The sequence below is a fragment of the Cydia pomonella genome, chromosome 26, assembly GCF_033807575.1.
Source record: "Cydia pomonella isolate Wapato2018A chromosome 26, ilCydPomo1, whole genome shotgun sequence".
Taxonomy (NCBI): domain Eukaryota; kingdom Metazoa; phylum Arthropoda; class Insecta; order Lepidoptera; family Tortricidae; genus Cydia; species Cydia pomonella.
In genome coordinates, this window is record NC_084728.1 from 4,796,415 (window position 1) to 4,820,413 (window position 23,999).

The following is a 23,999-nucleotide window of genomic DNA, read 5'->3' on the forward strand; positions in this document are numbered from 1 at the left end:
TGAGACTTTGTTATGGGTGGCACTATATATAGAAGCTCCTCAAGCAAACTAACAAAATCTAGTATTTAGTCAAAAATCAACAACAGAGTCCGAATGATGGGCCACTTGTACCTACACTCTGCGACGAAGATCGTCTTGTAGGAAAATATAGTTGGTCAAACCAATTTGTCAGTAAATAAGAACAAAAAAAACTATACTCATCCTTTTCTTTTGGATGCTAGTACTAGTGTAAGACAAAGATAGTATGACTCCTTCTGTCTATGTTTGAAATGAGATAGCCCTTTGACAAACATTATCTGAGATTTAAATATTTTAGGTGAATATATCCATCTCGCTAAACTAGTGCAATAAGAACAATGCCAGCATAGCTGAAAAATCCTGCGTAAAAATCTCAAAAAACGATGTTTTGTAGTCGACTGTTTGCCCCTTCAAAACCAAATGTAACGAAATTTTGAGATATAAATGGTAATGAAATTATCTGTGTCGAACTGTTTTGCTTTTCAGGGTAATTGATGTCAGTTTTGAATACCATGCTTCCCTTTGCGGCTTAGTAAATTAGGGGAATATTAGAAGTGCACTAGAGCCTTAAAAAACAAATATATCCAAAAATATATTAATAATAATAATCTGTGTTGTAATAATCGACGACCGGTCTGGCCTCGTGGGTAGTGACCCTGCCTATGAAGTCGATGGTCCCGGGTTCAAATCCTGGTAAGGGCATTTATTCGTGTGATGAGCAGGGATATTTGTTCCTGAGTCATGACTCAGGTCAACACCCATGGGTGTTTTCTATGTATTTAAGTATTTATAGATATTTATATATAATACACTATAAAACTTAAAACCTAAATCTAAAAATAAATAATACTAAACTTAAAATAAAATACTAAAAAATATCCCCCTGCGGCATGGTACCGTAGATACTGGCAGCATTTCCTCGCTGTATTGCAAGACTAATTCTTTGAGCGAGAAAGCTGCCAGCTCTGCGGTCGCCGGTGACCTCTGCTATCCTTTTTGAAAGGTCCTTAAAGAGCTTAAGGGCACTTGGACCCCACGGGCCAAGGGTCTCGACGCCAAAAGGTATGAAATTGTATTCGGCGCCGAGACCCCTATATTTGGACATTTTTAAATTTTCGGCCGCTTCTGCCGCCGCGCCGACCTTAGCAGATGTGCCGTGGAGATGAGACGGGGCTAGGGTGTCTACACAAGTGGCGTCCCATACCAGCACCCGTCCCATCTTCCACGGAATTAGTGTCATTCCGTCCGGTCTCTTACCATCGTCTCTTAAAATGCCGGCGGGCTCAAGTAAAGCTGGCACGTTGACGCTGGCGAGAAACCGGCGGAGAATATCGTTGAGCGCGGCGTGTCGGGAGAAGCGGCCGGCGCTCCTTTGGCAAGAGAGCCCGTGGTGTCCAAGGACGTCGACGTTAGTGCCGCAGGGGCACCTATGTGGGGCACAGACCCGGACGCCGAGTCGCAGGCAGGCAGCAACGCGCAGAGTGTGCGGTTCCAGGAAGGTACCGGTATGTACCGACGGGAAGGCGTGTAGCCAGGCGCCGGATTCCCTAGCACCTGCTGCTAATAGTCTGGCGCGTGCTGAACCTGTACTGCGGCTTAAGAGAGAGTCGTAAATGATTTTACATTGTATGTCATCCCAGGTCCTTTGCGAATTTAGATTTTCGGGGAAATCCTTACCCGGGCAGACAATGGACCAGGCGTTTTTACAGTCCGTTAAGCCAGCAATCTCGTAGTTTGATGGACAGGCCCTTAGGATTTTACCTACAAGAGTTGCTGAGCTATGGACGGAGGATAAAAACGCCGGGGTAGAGACACTTGAAATTTTGCGGATCCCTAACCCACCGTGACGAATGGGAAGGGATGCCTGGGTCCAGGACTCTTCGCTAAACTGCAAGTTCAAAATAGATTCTAAATTGCTTTTGATCAAGTCGTCAAGTGGTGTTAATAAATTTTGAAATTTTGAAAAAGGGCAGCAGCGAAGTACGTACATTAATTTTGGAACAAAGAGGCAGAATTTAATTATAGATAAAGCGAAATGAGGGCTAATTTCGAGAAGACGACTTTTGTAATCTTGAAATTTAGAAGTAGTATCGGAAATGAAATTTGGATAGGATTCTTCAAAGATGGGGGACCCTAGGAGGCAAAGAGAGCTTTTGTCTATTATTTTAATATTTGGCGTAAGTAGGTCAAATTTTGGTTTTATAACCGAAAAATTTAAGGAGGCGTTTTTAACAAAAAGTTCGCATTTGCTATAGTTTAGCTCTAGCCCAATTGCTTGAAATTTTAATTTTATCGTCGAGAGGTCTGACAGTACGGAATCGAGGTCGCCTCCGAGGGTTCCATCATCTAAATACCAGACATTAAATTTTGATTTTAAATTTTGAATAATCGGATTAATAACCAAACTGAATATTGCCGGCCCGAGAGGATCACCTTGCTGACAGCCGACTTCAGAAGATAATACATTTTCGCGATAGATCAATTTGGTAGGGTCAGCATAACAATGCAAGAGGTAGTTGTAAATTTCCGGAATGTTGTTCTTTATTTCAGTCAGCAAGGTATCCCTGTTTACTGAATTGAAAGCGTTCCGAACATCAATTTTGACCAGCACGTCACAGGATGAATTTGAGAGGTATGTGCGTAAGGCATGGACGGCTGCCTCACAACCTCCTTTTATGCCGAAACCGAGCTGTACAGGTTCAAAAAGTGGTTTTAATTTGGAAATTATGTACCTGACTGCAATTTTGGAGGCGAGACGTCTGATAGTAGAGCCAACGGCAATCGGTCTCACCCCTCCGTCCTTTTTGGTGAGAGCGATGAGATTTGCCCCGTATAGAATCGGGACTATTTCCGGATTCACGTGTCCTGTGTACATTATATATTATATATAACGTTGTATAAGTACCCTCGACACAAGCCATATTGAGCTTACTGTGGGACTAAAAAAAAATTCATTGATCTAGCTTCAAAAATTACGTAGGAAACAGTCGAGTACGTTTGTATGGAGAAAGGACTATTCCTGTTGTCTCTTAAAAGTAAGAAATAAAACGCAAAGACACGGTTTATTTTTTTATTACATTTTATTTTCGTCTACTTTAAATTTTGCAGCCGCACCCGCACTGTCCCCGGATGGACACGGAGCCGGTCGCCGGCACCCTGCCACTGAACACCACTGAGCCGAGCACCGGCACGGATCCGACGACGGCCGTGTTTCCGTACGCACCGATGTCGCCCTCAGCGCGCACCACTCCGGCACCCTCGCCGCCGTACGACGCGCCGTAGCCGCTGCTTATACTAGATGTACCCAGGCTGATGCTAGGTGCACTTACGGCAATGCTAGGCGTACTGTAGCTGACGCTAGGCGAACTGTAGCTGATGCTAGGCGAATTGTAGCTGACGCTAGGCGCACTGTAGCTGACGCTGGGTGCATTGTACTCATATGCACTAATGCTGCAGCTTGGCGCACTAACACTGTAGTTCTCGATGACTTTTTCGACGCCTCCGATGCAACCGGAGGGCGCGTAAGAAATTTGACTGCAACCACACGGCAGCCCGCACAGAGCAGTCTGTAAGAAAATATAGAAATATATTTATATGCAAGAATGCAGGTCAAAAAAGGTACATACAAAGTTCCAGATACGTTCTGCCACAATAATAACTATTACTATTATTATAATAATTGTATTATGATTATTAATTAGATACCTACATTATTAAAGAAAAAAATGAATAAGTCTGCTCAAAGGGCCTTTGTGGGATAGATCGATGACCATCTAAATATGGCTGGAGAGACAAAGTTGACAGAGACCTACTCGCTCTGAACACAGAAAACTGGGAGGAAATTGCACTAGACAGGACGCGCTAGCGCTAACTCGCATCGGAGGCTACGACCTAGGGGACTACCGCAAAAACCAAAATTCGCATATTGCGGTAATCTCTCTCGTTTACTCTCACTAAGACGTAATTAGAGTGACAGAGAAAAATATAGCCCTGAGATGTCGCTTAAGGCACCGTTCAGATTTATAAAATGAGCAGTACTGCCGCAGTATTCCAGTATTACCTACGTTAATACCGATTTGTTGCTGGCAATTTTGCTGCCCGGATTTTTGGCAATTGGGGAAGCAATCCAGTCGACAGTAATGTCGCGCTGCAATACTGCTGCCGCAATAATGGTACCTTTAGCCAACGGATTAAGTAATGTAAGCTATTTGGTCTTTGAACAAATGAAATTAAATTTGAATTGTAAGTAATCGTTACCTGGATCAGACCAGCCTGGACACACAACAGGAGGAAAGCAAAGCGAGACATGTTTGTAATACTTTTCTTACTTATAAGAAATGATGACTTACCCAGAATTTCTACTGTTTTTATACTAACCTAATCATACAAAATTTGGAAATTAGGTCAATGATAACACACCTGTGGTATTTTCTTTCTCTGCCAAAGAAAGGTAATAGGAAATGCGTGACGATGCGTGAAAAGTTACTTCTTTGTCATTTTGTTTGAATATTTGACCTAGATTTATGAGCATGATTGATAACAATGTTTAATAATAGTAGAATAAATCGCAATAAAAGGATCTGTCAAAGTTGAAAGTAACAAAATGTCATTCAAGGCAGCATTACTCTGTGTGGTCGCTTGTTTAGTTCAACTGGTAAGTTTTTGCACCTTGATGTTTTCGGTGCAAGATAGATATAAGTCGGCTTACATTGGCATTGGATGGTAGCTTTGGCCATGGAAATTGCTGGTTTGATTATTGCATCGAAATTATGCTGTCTTGTGGTGATGTGGTTGGCATTAGCTGAGCGTTTACGTTTATTTATATTTGTTATTATATCGTTCTACTAAAAAATACATATAATGAATACGTGCTCTTCATGTGGACTAAAGTTACCCTCTGATGGGTAGATCATAGCAATGTTTAGCCTATGTTTCTGTACTTAAACAATCATGGTTGTCAAACCTTAAAATATTAATGATATATTGTTTTAATTTCCCGACCGACCGCCCGGTCTGGCCTAGTGGGTAGTGACCCTGCCTATGAAGCTGATGGTCCCGGGTTCAAATCCTGATAAGAGCATATATTTGTGTGATGAACACTATTTGTGTGGGACTTAGTTAATTTGTGTTATAATGTCCTATAATATTTATTTAGTTTGACTGATCTTTGTCCCAATTGACTTTGACTGTTGTTGATCTTTTTTTGTTTAAATTAAAACTTATAGTTTTCTACCTGTGACGTCATCGGCGTGGGATGATGATGATGATGATGATTGACAATAACTATCGTCTGTCCTTCCCCGGGCTTCAAACTCTCCCCATACAAATTTCACATAAATCGCTTCAGTAGTTTTACCGCGAAGGGGTAACCGACAGACAGTCTGACAGTTATTACGCATTTATAATTTTATTTATAAAGGCTGATGTAACCGAGGCATACTATATAAAATAAAAACCAGTGTTGGCAGCACGTTAATTAGAATTGAACAAATTAAACCGTAAACTGTAACCTCTATTCTGGAAAATTAAGAAAATAAGGAAATGTAAGACGTCAAATTAATATGGATCTATAATTTTTTGTGGCAGACCAACATTTTGGATTTTTTTTCTTGCTTACTATTACTAAGGACTAGTATTATAAATGCAAAAGTAACTGTCTATCTGAGTGTCTGCATCTGTTTCCTCTTCGCAGTTCGCACTTAAACCGCTGGACCGATTTAGATAAATTTTCATTTGGAGATAGTACGAGGCCAAAGAAAAGACATAGGATCATTTTTATCGATCATCGTATGAAATTGTGGGCAGAAGATTATTTTTTTCTATTTTCAGTCTCTAGCTGGTCCGTATTGCCTTCCGAAACCGCCTAGCTGCAGCTGCGGTAACGTGATCGTCAAAGAAATCGATCAGATTAGTTACAAACCTATTCGACCGAAAACCGCTGGTAAAGTGATCGTTGAAAAAATTTAGCAGATAAGTTACAATCCGATTCGTCCGACAAAATATTTAAGCAACAGCGCGTCCATCGATGTAGCTAGTTATGGTGGGGCCCTGGCTGTTTCTAGCATCGGGCCGATTTCGCCCTCCGGTATCGCCGTGGCTACCGACCTGGGCCTGGCGGGAGACGTGGTGCTCTCCGGCGAGCTGCCGTACCTGAGCGCGGTGGCGTTCGAGGGCCAGTTCGCCACCGCCGGCGCCGTGCCGGTGGCGTACGGCTGTGGAGACTACGTCGGCATCACAGAACAAATCAGAGGCATTGCTGGCTCTGGTTCTTACATTGGAGGGAATATTGGTGCTAGCTCTTATGGCTCTTCTTACCTTGGTTGTGGATGTAAATACTAAAAGTTGAACGAAGTTGCTAAACTGAATGTTCAAATAAACAATAATAGTTATGTCATAATTTTTCTCTATTCGTTTAGATACCTATAAAAACTGACCCATGGTAGCGCATAACGAGCTAGAACTGCGTATGTAATTTTTTATTTGACGACCTGTCTGACCTAGTGGATAGTGAACTATAGTGACTCTGTCTATGAAGATGGTCCCGGGTTCAAATCCCCGTAAGGGCATTAATTTGTGTGATGAAAAACGATATCTGTTCCTAAAAGTCATGGGTGTTTTCAATGTATATAAGTATTGTATTTGTCTATATACGTACGATTATATATATCATTGCCTAGTACTCATAGTACAAGCTATTCTTAGTTTGGGGCTAAGTCGTTTCGTGTAAGTCCTCAATTTTTTTTTCAAATAATTATTTATTTATGTAAAATCTTCATCAGTTACATGAGCACGTCTACTACTAAAATAAGTTCTTTAAGTTTACATATATGACACACAACAACAACCGGTCATTTATCAAATATCTAAATTTTCCGGCTTAAAGTTCAAGTGTGGCTCGGACACGTATGCCGTCCATTATTTGACTGTGTTACATGCGTAGAGGGAGTCCTGGGGCCCATTTCTCGGACGGTATTAGACTAATATTATTTGTCCACGAACTGTCAAATCGTATGGGTTACCATGGCAACACCTTATAATATTAGACTAATTAATACCGTTCGAGAAATGGGCTCCAGTTCGTGGACTAATATTAGTTTAATACCGCTCGAGAAATGGGCCCCTGGAGACTTACCCACGCGCCACGTGGGAAACTTGAACAGTTCAGTTCAGTTCATTTTCTTTATTGGTAAAAAAATATATATCAGGTCACACAGGTACATTTGAAATTATGCTACTCGTAGTTACCCGTATAGTGTTAGGTATATATAGTGTTGAGTAAACCATTTTATAAATAAAAATCGGCCTAGAGCATGTCGGGCCATGCTCAGTGTAGGGCTCCGTAGTTACCATTCTGTCAAAATAATTGTGGCATTATCTATGAAAAGGGACCTTATTGTCGATGGCGCTTACGCCGCACTGCGTCGCGCAGCGTTGTATTTGTTTCAGAGCATCGTTTATAACGGCGGGAGCGCCATCGACAATAAGGTCCCTTTGATAGATAACGTCACTGTGGCATTATCTATGAAAAGGGACCTTATTGTCGATGTAGCTTCCGCCGCACTGCATCGCGCAGCGTTGTATTTCTGTATCGGAGCATCGTTTTTGACGTCGGAAGCGCCATCGACAATAAAGTCCCTTTTCATAGATAACGTCACAATATGTAGTTTAAACGGTTATTAGTAAGTATCATGTACATTACAAGCATAAGGGAGTACCTACGCAGCTCTTTGTACGTCTTTTTACTAAGAGGAGAAGATTTTTTGCAATTACTCAAAAAAGGCTAGACCGATCATGTTCACTATAGTTTGCATTGAAGTTATTAATTATATTTTAAAAACCGGACACCTGAGGAAACTTATTGGTGACCTCTATACATATATTACGGTAGTGTGTACATATTTTTGTCACTTAGTCTGTATCGATATTTAATACCTTAATTGTACCTACGTCGCGCCGCTGACTAAATAAATACCTACTACACTACTTAATCAACAGCAAATATTGCAATACAACAAATCAAATATAATCCTGAACACTTCGCTTTAATAGGTACCTACAGCATTTTTTTATTTATATGTTATAAGTTAAGTTATAGTGAAGGTGGCCATACTAAAGAAGAGACGACTGAGGTGGCTTGGGCATGTGTATCGAATGGAACGGACTCGTTTGCCACGTCAAATCCTGCTAGGGGAGGTTGCAGACGCAAAAAGACTGGTCGGGCGGCCAATGCTGCGCTTCAAAGATTGCGTCAAGCGTGATATGGTTGCTTTTAATATCACATGTAACCAATGGCAAAAACTGGCCGAAGACCGACCCGTATGGCGTCGTGCTGTTCACGATGGTCAAGCCAAACACGACGATGCCTGGTTTACCTCTTTAAGAGAGAAACGTATGAGGCGCCACGAGCAGGCCTCCAACCCTCGCCCACCTGGGCAAGCATACACCTGCCGCGTGTGTGGACGTGGGATCCTCTCTCGCATAGGGCTATACAGCCACGAACGCAAGTGTCGTTACCAGGATGCTGCTTAAAACATCTCACACAGATGAATAGGCCTAGTGTGTTAGTGAAGGTGAACGATTGGCACGTTGGCTACCATCCCACGCATTTCTGAGGCCAAGAGAAGGAAAAAATGTTATATAAGTTTAGGTCAATTTCACAAGCATAAAATTTTTGTTTATTTTTTTTCGAATTTTTGTATGTATTTATACTTACATAAAATGTAAATGCTAACTTTGACTTTAAGCTTTGTAAAACTAACTCAAAATAAATTTAAACTTTTTTTTGTAATATGTACCTGTTTTTTGCAAAGTGTTACTTGTCACTTTTTGACATCTATCAATAAGGATATTTGATTTGGACTAGGTCCCTTAGTGGCAACATCGCCATCAAAAAAGACGTTTTCTCTAAGTAACAATAAAAAGATGTTTTTATTTGTGAGTGGCTTTAACTCTGAAATTAGGCGAGTTCCAAAAAAGTTTATAGAGGTTAGTCTTTAAATATGATCAGGAATATACTGTTAACATCTCTCGCCATGCTCAGGGGCACCGTAGTTATTGTGCATTTTGAGACTCACGATAACAACATCATTCAGATATCATTCTGATGTCAGTGTACGTTCGAATTGGCCTATAAGGTAAAATAATGATTACCTACGTGAATTGACGTCCGTTCTTACTTATTTACTAACTTATATAAGTGTACTATGTACTTATTCTAATCTATCAAAAAGGGGCATTATACCCTTGCAATAAGAAGGACAATTGTGATGTAAATCAATGTGAATATGAGGCACTTTGGGTCTCGGGTACTAACTCATGATAGTACTTCTACTTCTTAGAAATATTTTTTGTTTTTAAACAGATTAGCTTCGGTACCTGAATAACATTTAATATAATAAAAACAAGTAATTAAAAATAAAATATGCAATTATACATTGTTACACAATCGTATTTTCGCAATATTTTGCAACCTTTTAACCTCCATGTCACTTTATCATTTTCCGCCCGCGCGTCTCCTCCCGTGCGTATGTCCTGGGGCCTTATTCGAGATGCACAACTGTCAAATTTCGCGTCCACATCCAATCAACACTTGATTCTATCGCATGTTGATTGTATCAAGTGTTGATTCTATCAACTGTGGATAATATCATTTGGAACAATCAAAACTCATTCATAGAAAAAATAATCAAACAAAAATCAACTTTGTTTATTACTACTATACAGTTTGTAATGGCTCTGAACTCGAAGTGGTTCGGTTTGATTTGATTGTCACCTGACTGTGGATTGCTAATGTCAAATTTTGACATGTGTTGATATTATTGCTAGACTTTTTTGTCCATGGGCTTGGGCACCATCTTGGATTTTTTGACGTACGACAGGGAATACCCTTCCTTTCATACAATATATGGCATAGAGTAAGGCGTCTTTTTTTTAAAAACATAACTTTACAGGAATCAGCGACATCTTGTATTCGATAGAATAAGTAATGCGCTATGAACAATGCGGCGGCGAGTAGTGAAACTATACCTGACTACGTCAATCAATTAAAAAGTGACCACACAGTTGATGGTCGATAAAGGCGATTATTAATTGAATTTTAACGACAATAAAGCACTATTGACATGCGATCTTTTTGTTGAACCCACACCTACACGTCGAATAATGCTCGCTCCACATATTCTCCTATGAACGCTTGTATTTGTAAAAAAATTGAATTCTCGAACCAAGTTATAAGTATAGATTTAGAGATAAAGTCCGTTTTTTTTTAAGAGGTGGTTCATGAATAACCCTATGTTGAATTTATTACTATAAAAATAATTCTACATTTGTCAAAAAAAATTACTATGTTGCGCTATTACATTATGCATAAAATAGATACAAAGATAGGTACTTTAGTAGCTGGCTCACTTGGTCTATCAACAACTGTTTTAATGCTCTTTGTACTCGTATACGCGACCCCCATTGTATGTACAGTTTCCATCAGATATATCGGAACGCATGTATGAGATCTCAAATTATTAAGATAAGACCTACTGTACTGTCTATATTACTTACCAAGACCTAAATACCTATTGTTGATATGTACAGTCAGCATCAAAAGTAGCGGATGAAACAACGCGCCAAAAGTATCTGATATTCCGGGTAACTTTTCCAAATATAGATAAATTTCTAAAATTCGCGTTATATTTTACAGTATTAGTTGTTCTATATTAAAGACATCACTTTTTGTTAAGCTGATACAGAATGGCAGTTACTTATGAAACGTTATTTGATCCGCTACTTTTGATGCTGACTGTACCTACACAAAGATGATTCCTATGTTAAAAGGAGATCAATGACATAATTCTGTTATTCAACTACAAATAAAAAAACAGATATTTTACAGTTAACATATTTTTATTATCGATTTCTTCAATTAAATAAAACATGTGACTATATTTCATTTTCTTCAGTGTAAATTATTTACTGATATTCCAGTTTCCTGTATCAGTTTGATACCAGGAAATATAAAAACTACACCTCTTCAAAAACTTTGCTGGTAATTGGACATCTGTAAGTTTAAATAAAAAACATGATAAAAACACTTAAGTTAAATACTTATAAATCAAATATTTGCCCTATATTCTGGTCGCTCGGTAGGGTGCCCAGAAGGCTGGCTGCATTGCCCCCCTGGATAACAATGCTGATCCGCTGAGTGAAATATAGGCCAGTCCTCTGGTCACCAGAAGCCTATATAAGGCGCTCTCATAGAGCCACGCTAGGGCCCCAGAGTTTCAAATTCAACCCCAAGCGCCACAATGTAGTTAAGGGTTTAAATTCTAGATCAAGAACATGGAATACTGTTCGCTAGTAACTAGTAAGGCCATACGTATTAGAAAAATTTAATGGTAGGAGACGGCCGTGGTCGTGGTAGGTAGGTACAGCATACGTGGGCCAGGCAAGCCCTGAAATTATGCACCTATTTTACTATAAATTTGTTCACCTGTGTATATTTACTGTTTCCATGATAATCATTTTTAATATGTAGCCCGTGTAATCGGGCTGTATTATTTGCTTCATATGTTTTAACACAAAATCATAATTTTAATTCAATAATTAATGGTGTTTTACATATTTTTACATATTAATCATGAATGTACCTATTTTGCAAACTTTTCTTGGATATAATAATATTGTTTACTTCAATTGACGTGTTTATTATTTTCGTTACTATGTCAACGTTAATTCTTAAAAAAATATAACTTTAAGGTTGAGTCCGCAATACAGTTACAGTTTACTTACATAGTGGCATTAGCACAATCGGATTAGGACCAACCTCGAAATCTCTGGAACTGTCGTGAAATTTGGTATGTATATACATTAAAGGCCCCCTTTTCATGCCCACACCATTTAACATTTGGGGACCTCGAGGAATCGCAGCCATCTTGGAAAATGTGTACCATCCAGGAGAAAATCGCGTTTTACTCTAAATCTACGTTCTTTATTCAAACATCGTTTAGGGCAACATTCAAGCTTCTTAAATTCTACACAAAATAGTTCCAGACATCTTTGCGAAAAAAATTGATTTTGCTATAAAAGTACTTGCTGAACCCAGATTTAGCGCTTATACCCTTTCAGGGGATATTCTCTTAATAGGAAACTAGGAAGAATAAAAATTCCACTTTTAACTATACATTTGTACATGATCTACTCCAATATCCATATTTTGCTTGACTTCAACTTAACCAGAAAGTAGGGTTATGGGTATGAGTATTGATTATTCAGTACACTGTAGCTTAGGATAATAGACGGATTTTTTTAAACGACATATCGGTAGATTCCTCTTGCCATCCACAACCTATTTTTACTTGTTCTATTAAAGAAAAATCAATACAACCGTCTTGAGTTGAGAGGATTCCGAATATTAAATCATATTTTTTCTTCTAGCGCCTTAACTATTGAGCGGATTTCAGTAAAATAGACATCAGTAAATCCACAATTAGTATAAAAGTGCTATGCAATACAAAGTTACTAAAATTAATGGATGAAAAAAGTTTAGGGCTAAATAATGTTATTGCAAAAACAGATTTTAGGTCTTAAATGGGGTTCAAAAAATAGTGACAGTAATCAAATTCTAGGATCCCCATAACACACTCTCGGAGATCCTAGAAATTGTAGGACTCCTACAATTTCTAGTATCCCTGTTTACGTGTCTTAAAATTTAAGCTTCAGGGGCCACTGGGATCAGACGGCATAGGAAAAAGTGTGTGACTTATTTGTTTTTTTTTAAAGAATGTAGATTTAGAGTAAAACGCGAATTTCTCCTGGATGGTACACATTTTCTAAGATGCCTGCGATTCCTCGAGGTCCCCAAATGTTAAATGGTTTGGGCATGAAAAAGGGGCCTTTAATTTATATACATAATAAATTTCATGACTGTTACAGAGATTTCGAGGTTGGTCCTAATCCGATTATGCTACATTGTGCGTCCGCAGCAAATTCGGTTCTCCATACAAATGTAGTTACGCTCTCATTTTAAATCGGCTAGCTAGATTGCTCTGAAACTTTGTACTTACAATAGGATATGGTATGTCTATGCCTATAATTAATTTAAAACATAGGTAAATGTGAAATGAGAGCCAATTAAGTTCAATATTAAGAATATGTGTCGTTGTTGACTCGCCGACAACGGAATTGAGATCTATATGGGTGCCATTTCTGTGCTGTGTAGAAAATCCTGAAATTATAAAGGATTTGTCTTGGCTAGTTTTTACGTATAGGCTACGTATCACCGAAACGTCACAAACACCACGAAGGTTCGGCTTATACGGGCCCTCGTTTTTCCTATATTCTTATATGCTGCGGAGACCTGGATTATCCGAAAAACAGAGGAGAAGAAGATAGACGCCCTAGAAATATGGTGCTGGAGGAAAATGCTGGGGATATCCTGGACCGAGTTTCGGGCTAATGTCTCCATCCTTAAAGAACTCCGTATCAAGCAGCGCCTTTCGACTCTCGTAAAGACCCGCATACTCAGTTTTTTCGGTCACGTCTCGAGAAGGAACAACGGCTCCATAGAGCGTCTAGTGGTGCAGGGTAGAGCAAACGGAAAAAGACCGCGCAAAAGGCCACCTATGCGATGGACTGACCAAATCAAATCTGCCATGAAGGGACCCCTGAACGCATTTGCCAGAATGGCCCCCAACCGCGAAAAATGGCGAGAAATCGTACGGCAAGCAACATCTGCGCCTGATGTCAGCAGTTGACCACGACGCTCTGCAAAGAGTACAACGACAAAGAAGTAGAAGACGTATCATATTTGTCTAAAATTTGGTTTGTTGGTACACACACAAGGGATAGTCTCTAACTAGGTACGGGGTGCCACACTCGTCAGCACGACTGCGATATTTACCTAAAAATCTCAAATTTGTGTGCGGACTCAGCTCCTGTTTCGCCTTAAGCCTGAATTTAACAGATTCTGACTCACAGGGGGCTTTGAGCATGCTGTTGCGTTCATTTTCAAATTTTGAAAAAATAATCTAGCCTAACAACACAATAAATACTTGTTTTTCCGCATTCTTCACTATATCTCCCTGTCTCACTACTATCTGACCTTCTAACCCAGAAGGGAAAATATACCTTATTGGGGCTACTCCATCTTCCTCATGATATTTTACTTTACTGAAAAGCAATCGGTACATGTTACAAGATGCACATTGTTAAGAGCCGGGGTTAGAACCCACGACCATTGGTTTTAAAACGAAGCTTTGTATATAATTTGTATTTTTATAATAAATCTGTTTTCTTTTTGACATTTTGTGGTATTGTATTGCTTTATGTTAATTGTCAGATATTTTTTTAATCCTGGACAATTGTCACTTGCGTCACATGTACGTTTTTATGATAGATCTACATCGACGCAACTGCATGTCATTGTCATGGTTCTTGCGGTTTATTTTTATAACGCCAAGATCGGAATATTCGGAATCAAAGAGCATATATAATCAATACATTTTAAGAGACGGGACTTCCATACTAGCGAGTGGAATCAGTTTGTTTCGCAAATCATTACCAAAATATACGACAAAGAACTGTCAAAGACCCATAGTACCAACATAAGCGATTTAAATAGTGTAGTACGCTACACGCTTGCGATTCTTATCGATATCGATAAAATGGGGAGGGTTGAAACATAGGCTCCTGTCTACAAATTTTGTACTCGAAATCAGGTTAGCATCGAGTCCACATTTAAGTTGTATGTTATATAGTGGATAGTTCTTAATTGGACTACTATCTGGTCGGGCTTAATGTGGACTCGAATTATTTTAATACAGTTTTTAAGTCGTGTTTTTTTTTTATTAAAGCTTTATTTTCAAAATGATGTGCACATACATGTTTGAATAAATGTAACTTTTCTATGGGAAGATGTATCAGGTCTTCGTTCCCAACAAATTTGACCCACTGCCTGCATCTGAAAACATACAGCCTTGGACAAACATGACTTTATCTACAGTTTATATTCCAAGTGTTTGCTAATGAAATGATCAACTGATTATTTCGCGCTAATATGCATCTATAAATCATGTTTTTCGGCATCCAGTTATCAACAACCCTTTATCAATGCTTTAACTTTTTATGTATTTATATGTCTGTTAATCATGAGAACGGGTCTGGCCTTGTTGGCAGCGACCCTGCCTATGAAGCCGATGGTCCCAGGTTCAAATCCTGAAACGGGCGTTTATTAGTGTGGGACATGGGTGTTTTCTAGTACATTACGATACAAGTGCGAAAAATAGGAAATTCGAAACGAGTGGCGATAAATTAAAACACGACCGAAGGGAGTGTTTTAAATCGACACGAGTTGCGAATTACCTATTCGCACATGTATCGTACAACGTTTTACAGTACATATGGCTCTTTAAAGTTTCGACATAGTTACATAATGTGCTAATTTACGCACTAGTGCGGAAAAGTAGCACCATATGTACTGTAATATGTATTTATAAATTAGGTCTATGTAAATATATATATCGTTGTCTAAGTACCCACAACACATGCCATGCATACTTTAGTACTAAGTCAGTTTGTGTAATAATGTCCTATAATAATTCTTTATTTATCATAAAAACAGAGATTAATTTTCTTACATTTTAGGTTAATATATTAAATAATGACTAGATAAAAAAAACATGTTAACTAATGACCATTAATGCATAAGTAATAGATAATTTATGCATTATTAATCTTCGACGAATTAATTATGGTCATATTGCATGCAAGTTCTCAGGAAATTTTACATATTTAATTTAATTATTTACACTGATATACAAATAAAACTACAGTTATCGATAGTTATAGTACATCCCTAGTTCACAACGAAAAATAATATAAAATATCTAATTTTCGATGTGTTTATAGCCTGCTGACCCAAAATAAGGCCAAAAGTATCGAAAGCAATACTTACCAGTCTTCATCCAAGGGAAATTTCGCCATAAAATCCCTTTTTTCGTGATTTTCTCGAGTGGCTCGCTTGCCACATATTTCACACTTAGAAAACCGTTTTCTCGCTGGCATTGTAACAAACTCGCTCTTTACTCTGATCACGGTTGACTATTTTCGATTTTTTCACTAAATAATAAAGAAATTACACGAAATACCCGAACAAAACATTGAAGCCTTCAAAACAAACAAAACAATTAGACTGACAGTTGACTTGATGTAAACTTGACAGAATAAATAGCACTGACGTTTTCTTTTTCTTCGTTGGCAATGATTTGCGAAACAAATTCCATACAAAACTTTTTTATTCCTAGTTGCGTCAGCCTGATCGGAATTTGGCAGCTAACTCCATCTTGCGTCCAGTAGAAGAATCAAAATCGTACAGAAAAAACTTCTCTCTGCCTTAGGATCCCCTTTCAAATGTCATAAATCCAAACATGGCAGCCATACCCATCGACAAAAAAGTCTACCGTTGATCTAATTTCATTTGACAGTTAACTAATACGTATTCGACACGCTTATATTTGACAACTAGAATCCTGACTAGAGCTGGGACTGCGTACCAAAAGTACGTCCTCTGTTACTCGTACCAAAAGTACGTCTAAAATACCAGTTTTACGAGTATGACCCCCAATAGGCAGTTTACGTATTTGCCGTGCTTAGGCGTCTTACAAACAAGGATTATTTATGCAAATATCGACTTATTATTTCGGTAAGGGTCGGAAATATGGTGACTTTTTGAGTGAAGGCTATGAATCTATTGTCATATTTTTGTTATATATTATTACATTATTTTTAGATACAACAGACACCCAGACGACCATCTGTTAACAAAATTTTATTTTGCCTAAAGTAACGGTAAGAATGGAGGTACGAGGTGATAAAAGTTTCATATTTGTTTTATTTCAGAAATCAAAGTCCGTACTTTTAAATACTCGTCAAGCTAAAAGTAGTCTATTACAAATAACCTGTTCTTAAACTATTCCGGTACAACGCCCCGCCTCTAGTGTGGATATTATTCACTGACAGGTGGTGATGATAGCAATTCGACAAGTCACAATATTTCCCACATCAAATGGAAATCAACACGAAACGTCACTTTTAGCATGTCGAATAAGGGCCCAGTACTTAACAGTCTCCTATTAAAGCGCACGATTGGACTAAGTTTATTCAGTTCTTAAATTTGAGTCTTGATGTACTACACCATGCAGTTCGTGTCCGCGTTACTGCTGCTGGCAGCGTCGGCCTTCGCTTCACCGCTCAACGACAACCAGCGTTCAGAATCCAGACTCGGCGTTCCATCGCCTGCAGTTGTGTTCGTCGGCAAGCAAAATAAGGTGCTGAGGTGTCTTTACGAAGATCCTAATGAGTGCGAAGTTTTTTCTACCACTTTTACCTTTGTAAATTCCTTGTGTGTCTCCGGGGAGCATTTATACGTCGGCCTACAAAAGGGCGTGATCTTAAAGTGTAATCTATATCAAAAGGAGTCGTGTAAGAATTTTCACACGGGTGCTGGATCAGGGGTGAATGTTTTAGCTACAGCAAATGGGTACATTTATGCAGCTCTTTATAGTGGTACCATTTTGCGGTGTGTATTGGATGAACCAGACAGCTGCCGACCCTTCCACGTACCGGGTAATAATCTCTTTTCTTTAATTCATTATAATGAATATATCTACGCTGGCTTAGGAAATGGTACACTGGTGCGTTGTTCTTTAACATCTGAGAACAGCTGTATGCAATTGTACACCATGACCAGTAAGGTATTTAAAGGCATTATGGGCCTTTCAAGAGTTGAGAACAATATATTAGCCGTCGCTCAAAAAACACCGCATTTGTGGAAGTGCACCCAAAAACCAGATGCTACGATAGATTATTGTGAATCTGTGACTTTGAATTTGAGTGGCGTTAGAATTAGAAATATGGTATCATTCAAAGGAGTTCTATATATGGTTGAATTAGATAAAGGCATTCACATTTGCAAATGGGCAAACAATACTGAGTGCTCCAGCTATGGAAACTTCACCGGCGTTTGGAGTATGGCATTCGCGTTCGGTGCATATTATATGCAGAGTCGCTTCCACAACGAGGATAAGACTTGCGTTTGGCAAAAGAATTTCGAGTGTCCGCCTTTCATTACTTACTATGAAACACAAGAGAGAGCCGCCCTCGAAGTTCATGTGAAGAACGGCAAGCTATACAATTCACAAGGATTATTGGTGGACACTGAAGATGCCGATGTCGGCGAGGGACAATCGGGACGGTTCTCCATCTTTGTTATGCGCCCTGATGGTACAATTTTGTTGTCAAATTGGCATGTAACAGAACTACTGCACACGTCGAGCCTGCTAGCTGGTCACCCGGTATCTGGTGCGGGGGAAATGGTCGTCACTGAAGGCGTGATTGAAAAGATAACCACCTGTTCTAACCATTATCGTCCCGACTTAAATTTGAACCGGCAAGTTGTCGAGTCGTTACATTCACAAGGGTATACGGGCAACATAAAATTGGAAGAGTGTAGAGCGGATCAGGGCCGGATTTAGGGGAGGGCAACCGGGGCTACTGCCCCGGGCCTCCACAATAGAGAATTCGGAAAATTTAACATTTAATTTGGAAAAAATTTGGGGCCAGGGGACCTCCACTCCTTTATTGCCCGAGGCCTCCAGACCTCTAAATCCGGCATTGGTGCGGATGTTGACCAATATGATTTTGACAATGATGCAAAACAATTGGCGCAACGTAAATGAAATAGGGTTCAATTAAACGGATCGTAGCGTCATAGGTACCCTTGAATATCTCAAGGTTGCTTCCCAGAATGCTTTCAATAATTGGTAAATTTGATTTATTTCTAAAATTCTATCTGTCTTTAGTAATGTTTTAATTTCGAATTATTGCATTTGGTTTTTAACATTAGTTTGGCATTGTTAATAAGTGAAACTTTTCAATTTCATTTTCTAATAAATATTTTAAATTTTTGTTTTATCCGTGTTTTTATTTTACCTACTATAGCTTTCCTATCAGTAAATTGCCTATGTTTTGTCAAATATATATATAATATAAGTTTTTGGCAAAAAAAAAAAAAAAACATTTTTGGTACTAACTTTTATCGCTGACTGTACTTTTCTTCCCACAAGCAACTAATACTCATCGAGGCAATTCTAAAGAACCCAAACACAATTAGTTCGCGTTGTTTTACCACAGTGTTCCCAAGGCCTACTGCTGTCTCCATCATCAGGTCAGCTCTATGTTCTCATAATAATGCATTATCATACGATTTGCATGAAAACATATTCAAAATTTCATCTCAATCAGAAATCGGGAAGTTGGTCAAATTCAGCCAAGTTTTGACCGACACTAACTAACATATATACCTACAGACTAGCAGGGCAAGTTAAATAAAAGCTTGTAAAAAGGATTCTACTTCAAAAAAGGATATAATAAAATATTATCTTTTAAGATGCTTAAAACTAGAGACTAGTAAGAGCGTGCGACTTGCATACCGGAGGTCGCGGGTTCAAACCTGGCTCGTACCAATGAATTTTTCGAAACTTATGTACGAAATTTTATTTGATATTTACCAGTCGCTTTTCGGTGAAGGAAAACATAGTGAGGAAACCGGACTAATCCCAATAAGGCCTAGTTACCCTCTGGGTTGGAAGGTCAGATGGCAGTCGCTTTCGTAAAAACTAGTGCCTACGCCTATTCTCGGGATTAATTGCCAAGCGGACCCCCGGCTCCCATGAGCCGTGGCAAAATGCCGGGACAAACGCGAGGAGAAAGAGGAAGAGAGACAATGCTTAAACTAGCACTTATGTCATTAACTTACTCCTTAAAAGCGAAAAAAGTTTAGAGATTCCAATATATTCCGTATCAATTTATTTCAACCAATACCTCCACCAAATCGCTCAACTTTTAGTATTTACATCCACAACCAAGGTAAGAAGAGCCATAAGGGCTAGCACCGATATTCCCTCCAATGTAAGAACCGGAGCCAGCAATGCCTCCGATTTGTTCCGTGATGCCGACGTAGTCTCCACAGCCGTACGCCACCGGCACGGCGCCGGAGGTGGCGAACTGGCCCTCGAACGCCACCGCGCTCAAGTACGGCAGCTCGCCGGAGAGCACCACGTCTCCCGCCAGGCCCAGATCGGTGGCGACGGCAATGCCGGAGGGCGAGATCGGTCCAACACTGGAAACAGCCAGCGAGCCTCCATAATTGGGTATATCGATGGATACGCAGTTGCTCGAAATGCTTGTCGGTCGAACAGCGATCGGATTGTACCTTATCTTTTCAATTTCTTCGATTTCTTTGACGATCACTTTACCAGTGCTCTTCGGTCGAATAGGAATCTGTTTATAACTTATTTCATCGATTTCTTTGACGATCACTTTTCCGGCGTTGCAGCTAGATGGTCTAGGCAGGTAACAGCTAGCCAAGGACTGAAATTAAAGATATGTTATCAGACATGAGTCGTACAGAAGGACCAGAAACGACAAATTATAACATTTATGTTCTTGTGGTTTCTTTTCCGAATTATACGAATAAATGCTCAAAACTTTGGTCCAGCCCAAAACGTTTAATGTGACACATATACTCGTATTTAGGCGATGTATAACACATTAACCAAGATTGATTGAGATTGTAACAGATTAACCAAGAGATGAAAGGCACTCATTTCTGCCAAGGAAGTTTGGCGCTCGAACGCAGCGAGAGCGCCAATAGTCCGAGACTGAAATGATGCTTTTCGCCCGAGTTAAATACTCTACTTTTCATTTAGAATACGAGGATAGTAAAATACATGTGTTTTTTTTAAACATGACTAATTCTTATAGCATTTCTTGAGGGTACTTTCAATTAACCATTTAGGTAAAAGTATCTTTACTCGTATTTATGAAATGGAGTGTTATCAGAATGGAAATTGCATAACAAATCAATTTAAAACCAAATTTCAATGCTTTTAAATGTGTATAGGGAGCGTGCGTAAACTATAGGGGACAGCACAGGAGACATCAGATTTTTGGCCCGTGGTGTATCTAAATATAGTTTATGCTTCCAATGTAGCCCACACGATGGCAGAACCTACTATGCACAAGAAAACGTGTGATAACGGTAGATGGCAGCACTTGCTTTGGCGTGAAGTGTCAATGTACATGTTTATGTTTCCGATTCAGGCCACACGATGGCAGACCATCCGACGCGCACGGTCTTTATACTTATAGAGTACTAGCTGTGCCCGCGGCTCCGCCCGCGTGGAATTCGGTTTCTGTTATTAAGCGGCTATTTCGCCCCTAATTTCTCTGCCTCTCCCCTGGAGGTGGAACTTAAAGTAAAGTTGACAGATGGATACGCTAGAGGACTATAGTCCAGATAAAATATTTTACAATTAGGAACCCCTTCAACTACACTCCAAAATCAAAAGTATTTTTCGCGCTTATTCAAATTTTTGAGGTGATTTAAACGACAGAGTAGTAGGTGTATATCGGACAATACAGTACCATTTTTTGTATTTTTACGTGCTTGACTGTACCTATCCAAATCATGTCCATGGCAAATATCATCCAAATCGGTCCATGAAAAGGTAAGAAATATACACATAGAAATCCATACTTCCTAACATACTTTCGCATTTAGGTGTAATATTAGTTAGAAAATGAGAGGAAAGGAGAAGAGATATCAAAATCTTGAGGCCGAGCATTTGCATTTTATTTACAGTTACGTTTATGTATACACACCCAAATATATACATACAATTATATCTACAGTTACATACAAATAAGTAGGTATGTAAAGTATATTTACATTGACATATAACATTGACATTTTACAATATTTCTTTGTACACCACATTGGAAGTCTCCCTGGCGGGTATTACCACGAATAGCTGGTATAAACGCGCAAACACGCCACGTAGAGCTGCCCGTGCGAGAAGCAGCCCGTGCCCAAGTCCATGCCGGCGGCGCGCAATGTCTGCCCCTGCGACTTGTTAATGGTCATGGGCGTCATGGCAAAGCAGACGCTCAAGGATAACTGTAGGTGCTTGAAGCGGAACGGGAACTTGCTCAGGATGAGGGGCATGCGCGGGATGAACACGGCTTCTCCGGCGCCGCACCCCATCAGGATCTGCGCCTCGATGAGGTTTCGCTGCAGTTGCACTACTTTTAGCCGGGTTCCGTTGCACGTGTGCTAGGAATCCTGAAGCACTCGATGAGTTTAGGAACTCCATCGGGTATGTTGTGACGTTGCCTTCATCCAAGACAGTGTTAGAGGAATTATATACTGCATGTTCACCTTCGATTTCCGCGCATTAATTGCCGCTGCCTATTCCTTTTTTTGCGTGAGTATAGCTCTCTCACAAACCCAGGATTTCTCACGCTGCGTCACCTGTGTCAGGTCTCCGTTCCGAATGAGGTTTTCACGGACGGAAGGAACGATTCTGCATAACGTCTCTGGTAGTCGTGGCTACGTCTGAAATCTCGATCGTCGCTAGTTTCGAGCGATCTCACAGATTGCGTACGATGTCTTTGGGATCGCAACGGAGACTCGCGCTGGCATGCCTTTTCAGCCGAAAGCGAAGCGGTCTGCTAGAGCGCCACTGAGTCTCTTACCGTGGTCTTCCTCAGACTCCTGAGACCGTGCCCCTTGTAGCCTTAATGCGTTGCGAGACTTTCGCGAAAGATTTCATTTTTTTCGGGAAGGCATTTAAACGCGTATAAAATGCGTGTTCCAAATCGTTTGACATTTACTCCGCAAACGTCAGAGAAAACTGTTTTTTTTTAAAGTACCCACCTTCGAGGCCATCATTGAGTGCTTAAAGAAGGCTATACGTATGAATATGGATGCGATATAATTACGATTAGGTATAATTCATGACGGAGAAAATTAATATTTTTTAAAATAATTATGCAATTATGCGCGTGTTAATTTTACCACTAATACGTAAGTATGTAAGTAAACTCATTTTTAGTTTACTTGATTACTAAATGTTTAGTCAGTTCCCCAAAAGATGGCACTGTGCAATGTGTGACAACCAATTTACTGTTAAATACAATTAAATTTGTTGATATCCGTACCCCCTCTTCTAAATTTAGAGTTAATTTGGCAAAAATCCTTCCTCGGAGGTTTAATTTCAGCGCCAACTGTTAGTTTAGCAGGGTACTCGATAGTAGTAGCATATATTTGAAAAAAGTTTGCACCTCCTTCAAACTAAAAAAAGAAAAACAAAAAAAGTTTGCACCTTCTTTCCTTTTTTGTAGCGCCATAAGATTCAGGTGCAAACTTAATCGAGTGTAGTGGCTACCCCCCCCCCCCCCCCCCCCTCTAGGGGTTGAATTTTTTTAGCCTATAACTTGGCCGGGGATTTTCTCGACCGATTAGTAAAGTTTGCATCAAAATCCGTTTAGCCGTTTTCATGTGATGCGCGGTCAAATAAACAGACAAACAGATAAACAGACAAACAGACAAAAATTCTAAAAACTGTTGTAACGTGTTCTGTTATCGAATATAAGTATCACCAGCCAACTTTTTTTCGAATATCTTCCATGTACAGACTTTCGACCCTCTTCAGCTTTATTATATGTATAGATAGATACTTATATGTGCCTCAGTTAGTATTTACCCTACTCTTTACATCAGTATTTATAAAAAGAAATAGGTACCTACTAGATTACATAGATCAGTCAAAACCTCATAAATCTTGGGCGACGCTTATTACGTGACCGTGATACATATGAGTAAAAACATATAACGTAAGAATGAAAATAAAATAAAACCTACCTGTTGAACTAAACACGCGACCACGCAGAGTAAAGCTACCTTGAATGCCATTTTACTGCTTTCTACTCTGATAGTTCCTTTAGTAATGATTATTCTAATGCAGCTACCAGCTTTTATTAAAATTGTTATCAATTTTTTATAATAAAGTACGTCAAATAATTAAACAAAAGATAGAGAAAAACCTTTTCGTCACGCATTTCCTATCACCTTTCTTTGGCAAAGAAAGAAC

At 39.4% G+C, this 23,999-nt stretch overlaps 3 protein-coding genes across 3 annotated transcripts; 1 reads left to right on the forward strand and 2 right to left on the reverse strand.

Annotated features, from left to right (window-relative positions):
• Window positions 1–3,074: 3,074 nt before the first annotated feature.
• LOC133532275 (chorion class A protein Ld2/Ld41-like) lies at window positions 3,075–4,513 on the reverse strand. Its single transcript, XM_061870873.1, has 2 exons — window positions 4,276–4,513; window positions 3,075–3,584 (listed from the first exon to the last, which is right to left on the reverse strand). The coding sequence occupies exons 1-2, from the start codon at window positions 4,324–4,326 to the stop codon at window positions 3,114–3,116; spliced, it is 522 nt and encodes a 173-aa protein (XP_061726857.1). The 5' UTR covers window positions 4,327–4,513; the 3' UTR covers window positions 3,075–3,113.
• A 108-nt stretch (window positions 4,514–4,621) lies between these two features.
• LOC133531854 (chorion class CB protein PC404-like) lies at window positions 4,622–6,381 on the forward strand. Its single transcript, XM_061870249.1, has 2 exons — window positions 4,622–4,672; window positions 5,989–6,381. The coding sequence occupies exons 1-2, from the start codon at window positions 4,622–4,624 to the stop codon at window positions 6,355–6,357; spliced, it is 420 nt and encodes a 139-aa protein (XP_061726233.1). The 3' UTR covers window positions 6,358–6,381.
• A 13,468-nt stretch (window positions 6,382–19,849) lies between these two features.
• Window positions 19,850–23,911, reverse strand: LOC133531826 (chorion class B protein PC10-like). The gene is made up of 2 exons (XM_061870219.1): window positions 23,771–23,911; window positions 19,850–20,436 (listed from the first exon to the last, which is right to left on the reverse strand). Exons 1-2 carry the CDS (start codon window positions 23,819–23,821, stop codon window positions 19,909–19,911), a joined length of 579 nt encoding a protein of 192 aa, XP_061726203.1. The 5' UTR covers window positions 23,822–23,911; the 3' UTR covers window positions 19,850–19,908.
• Between the last annotated feature and the right edge of the window lie 88 nt (window positions 23,912–23,999).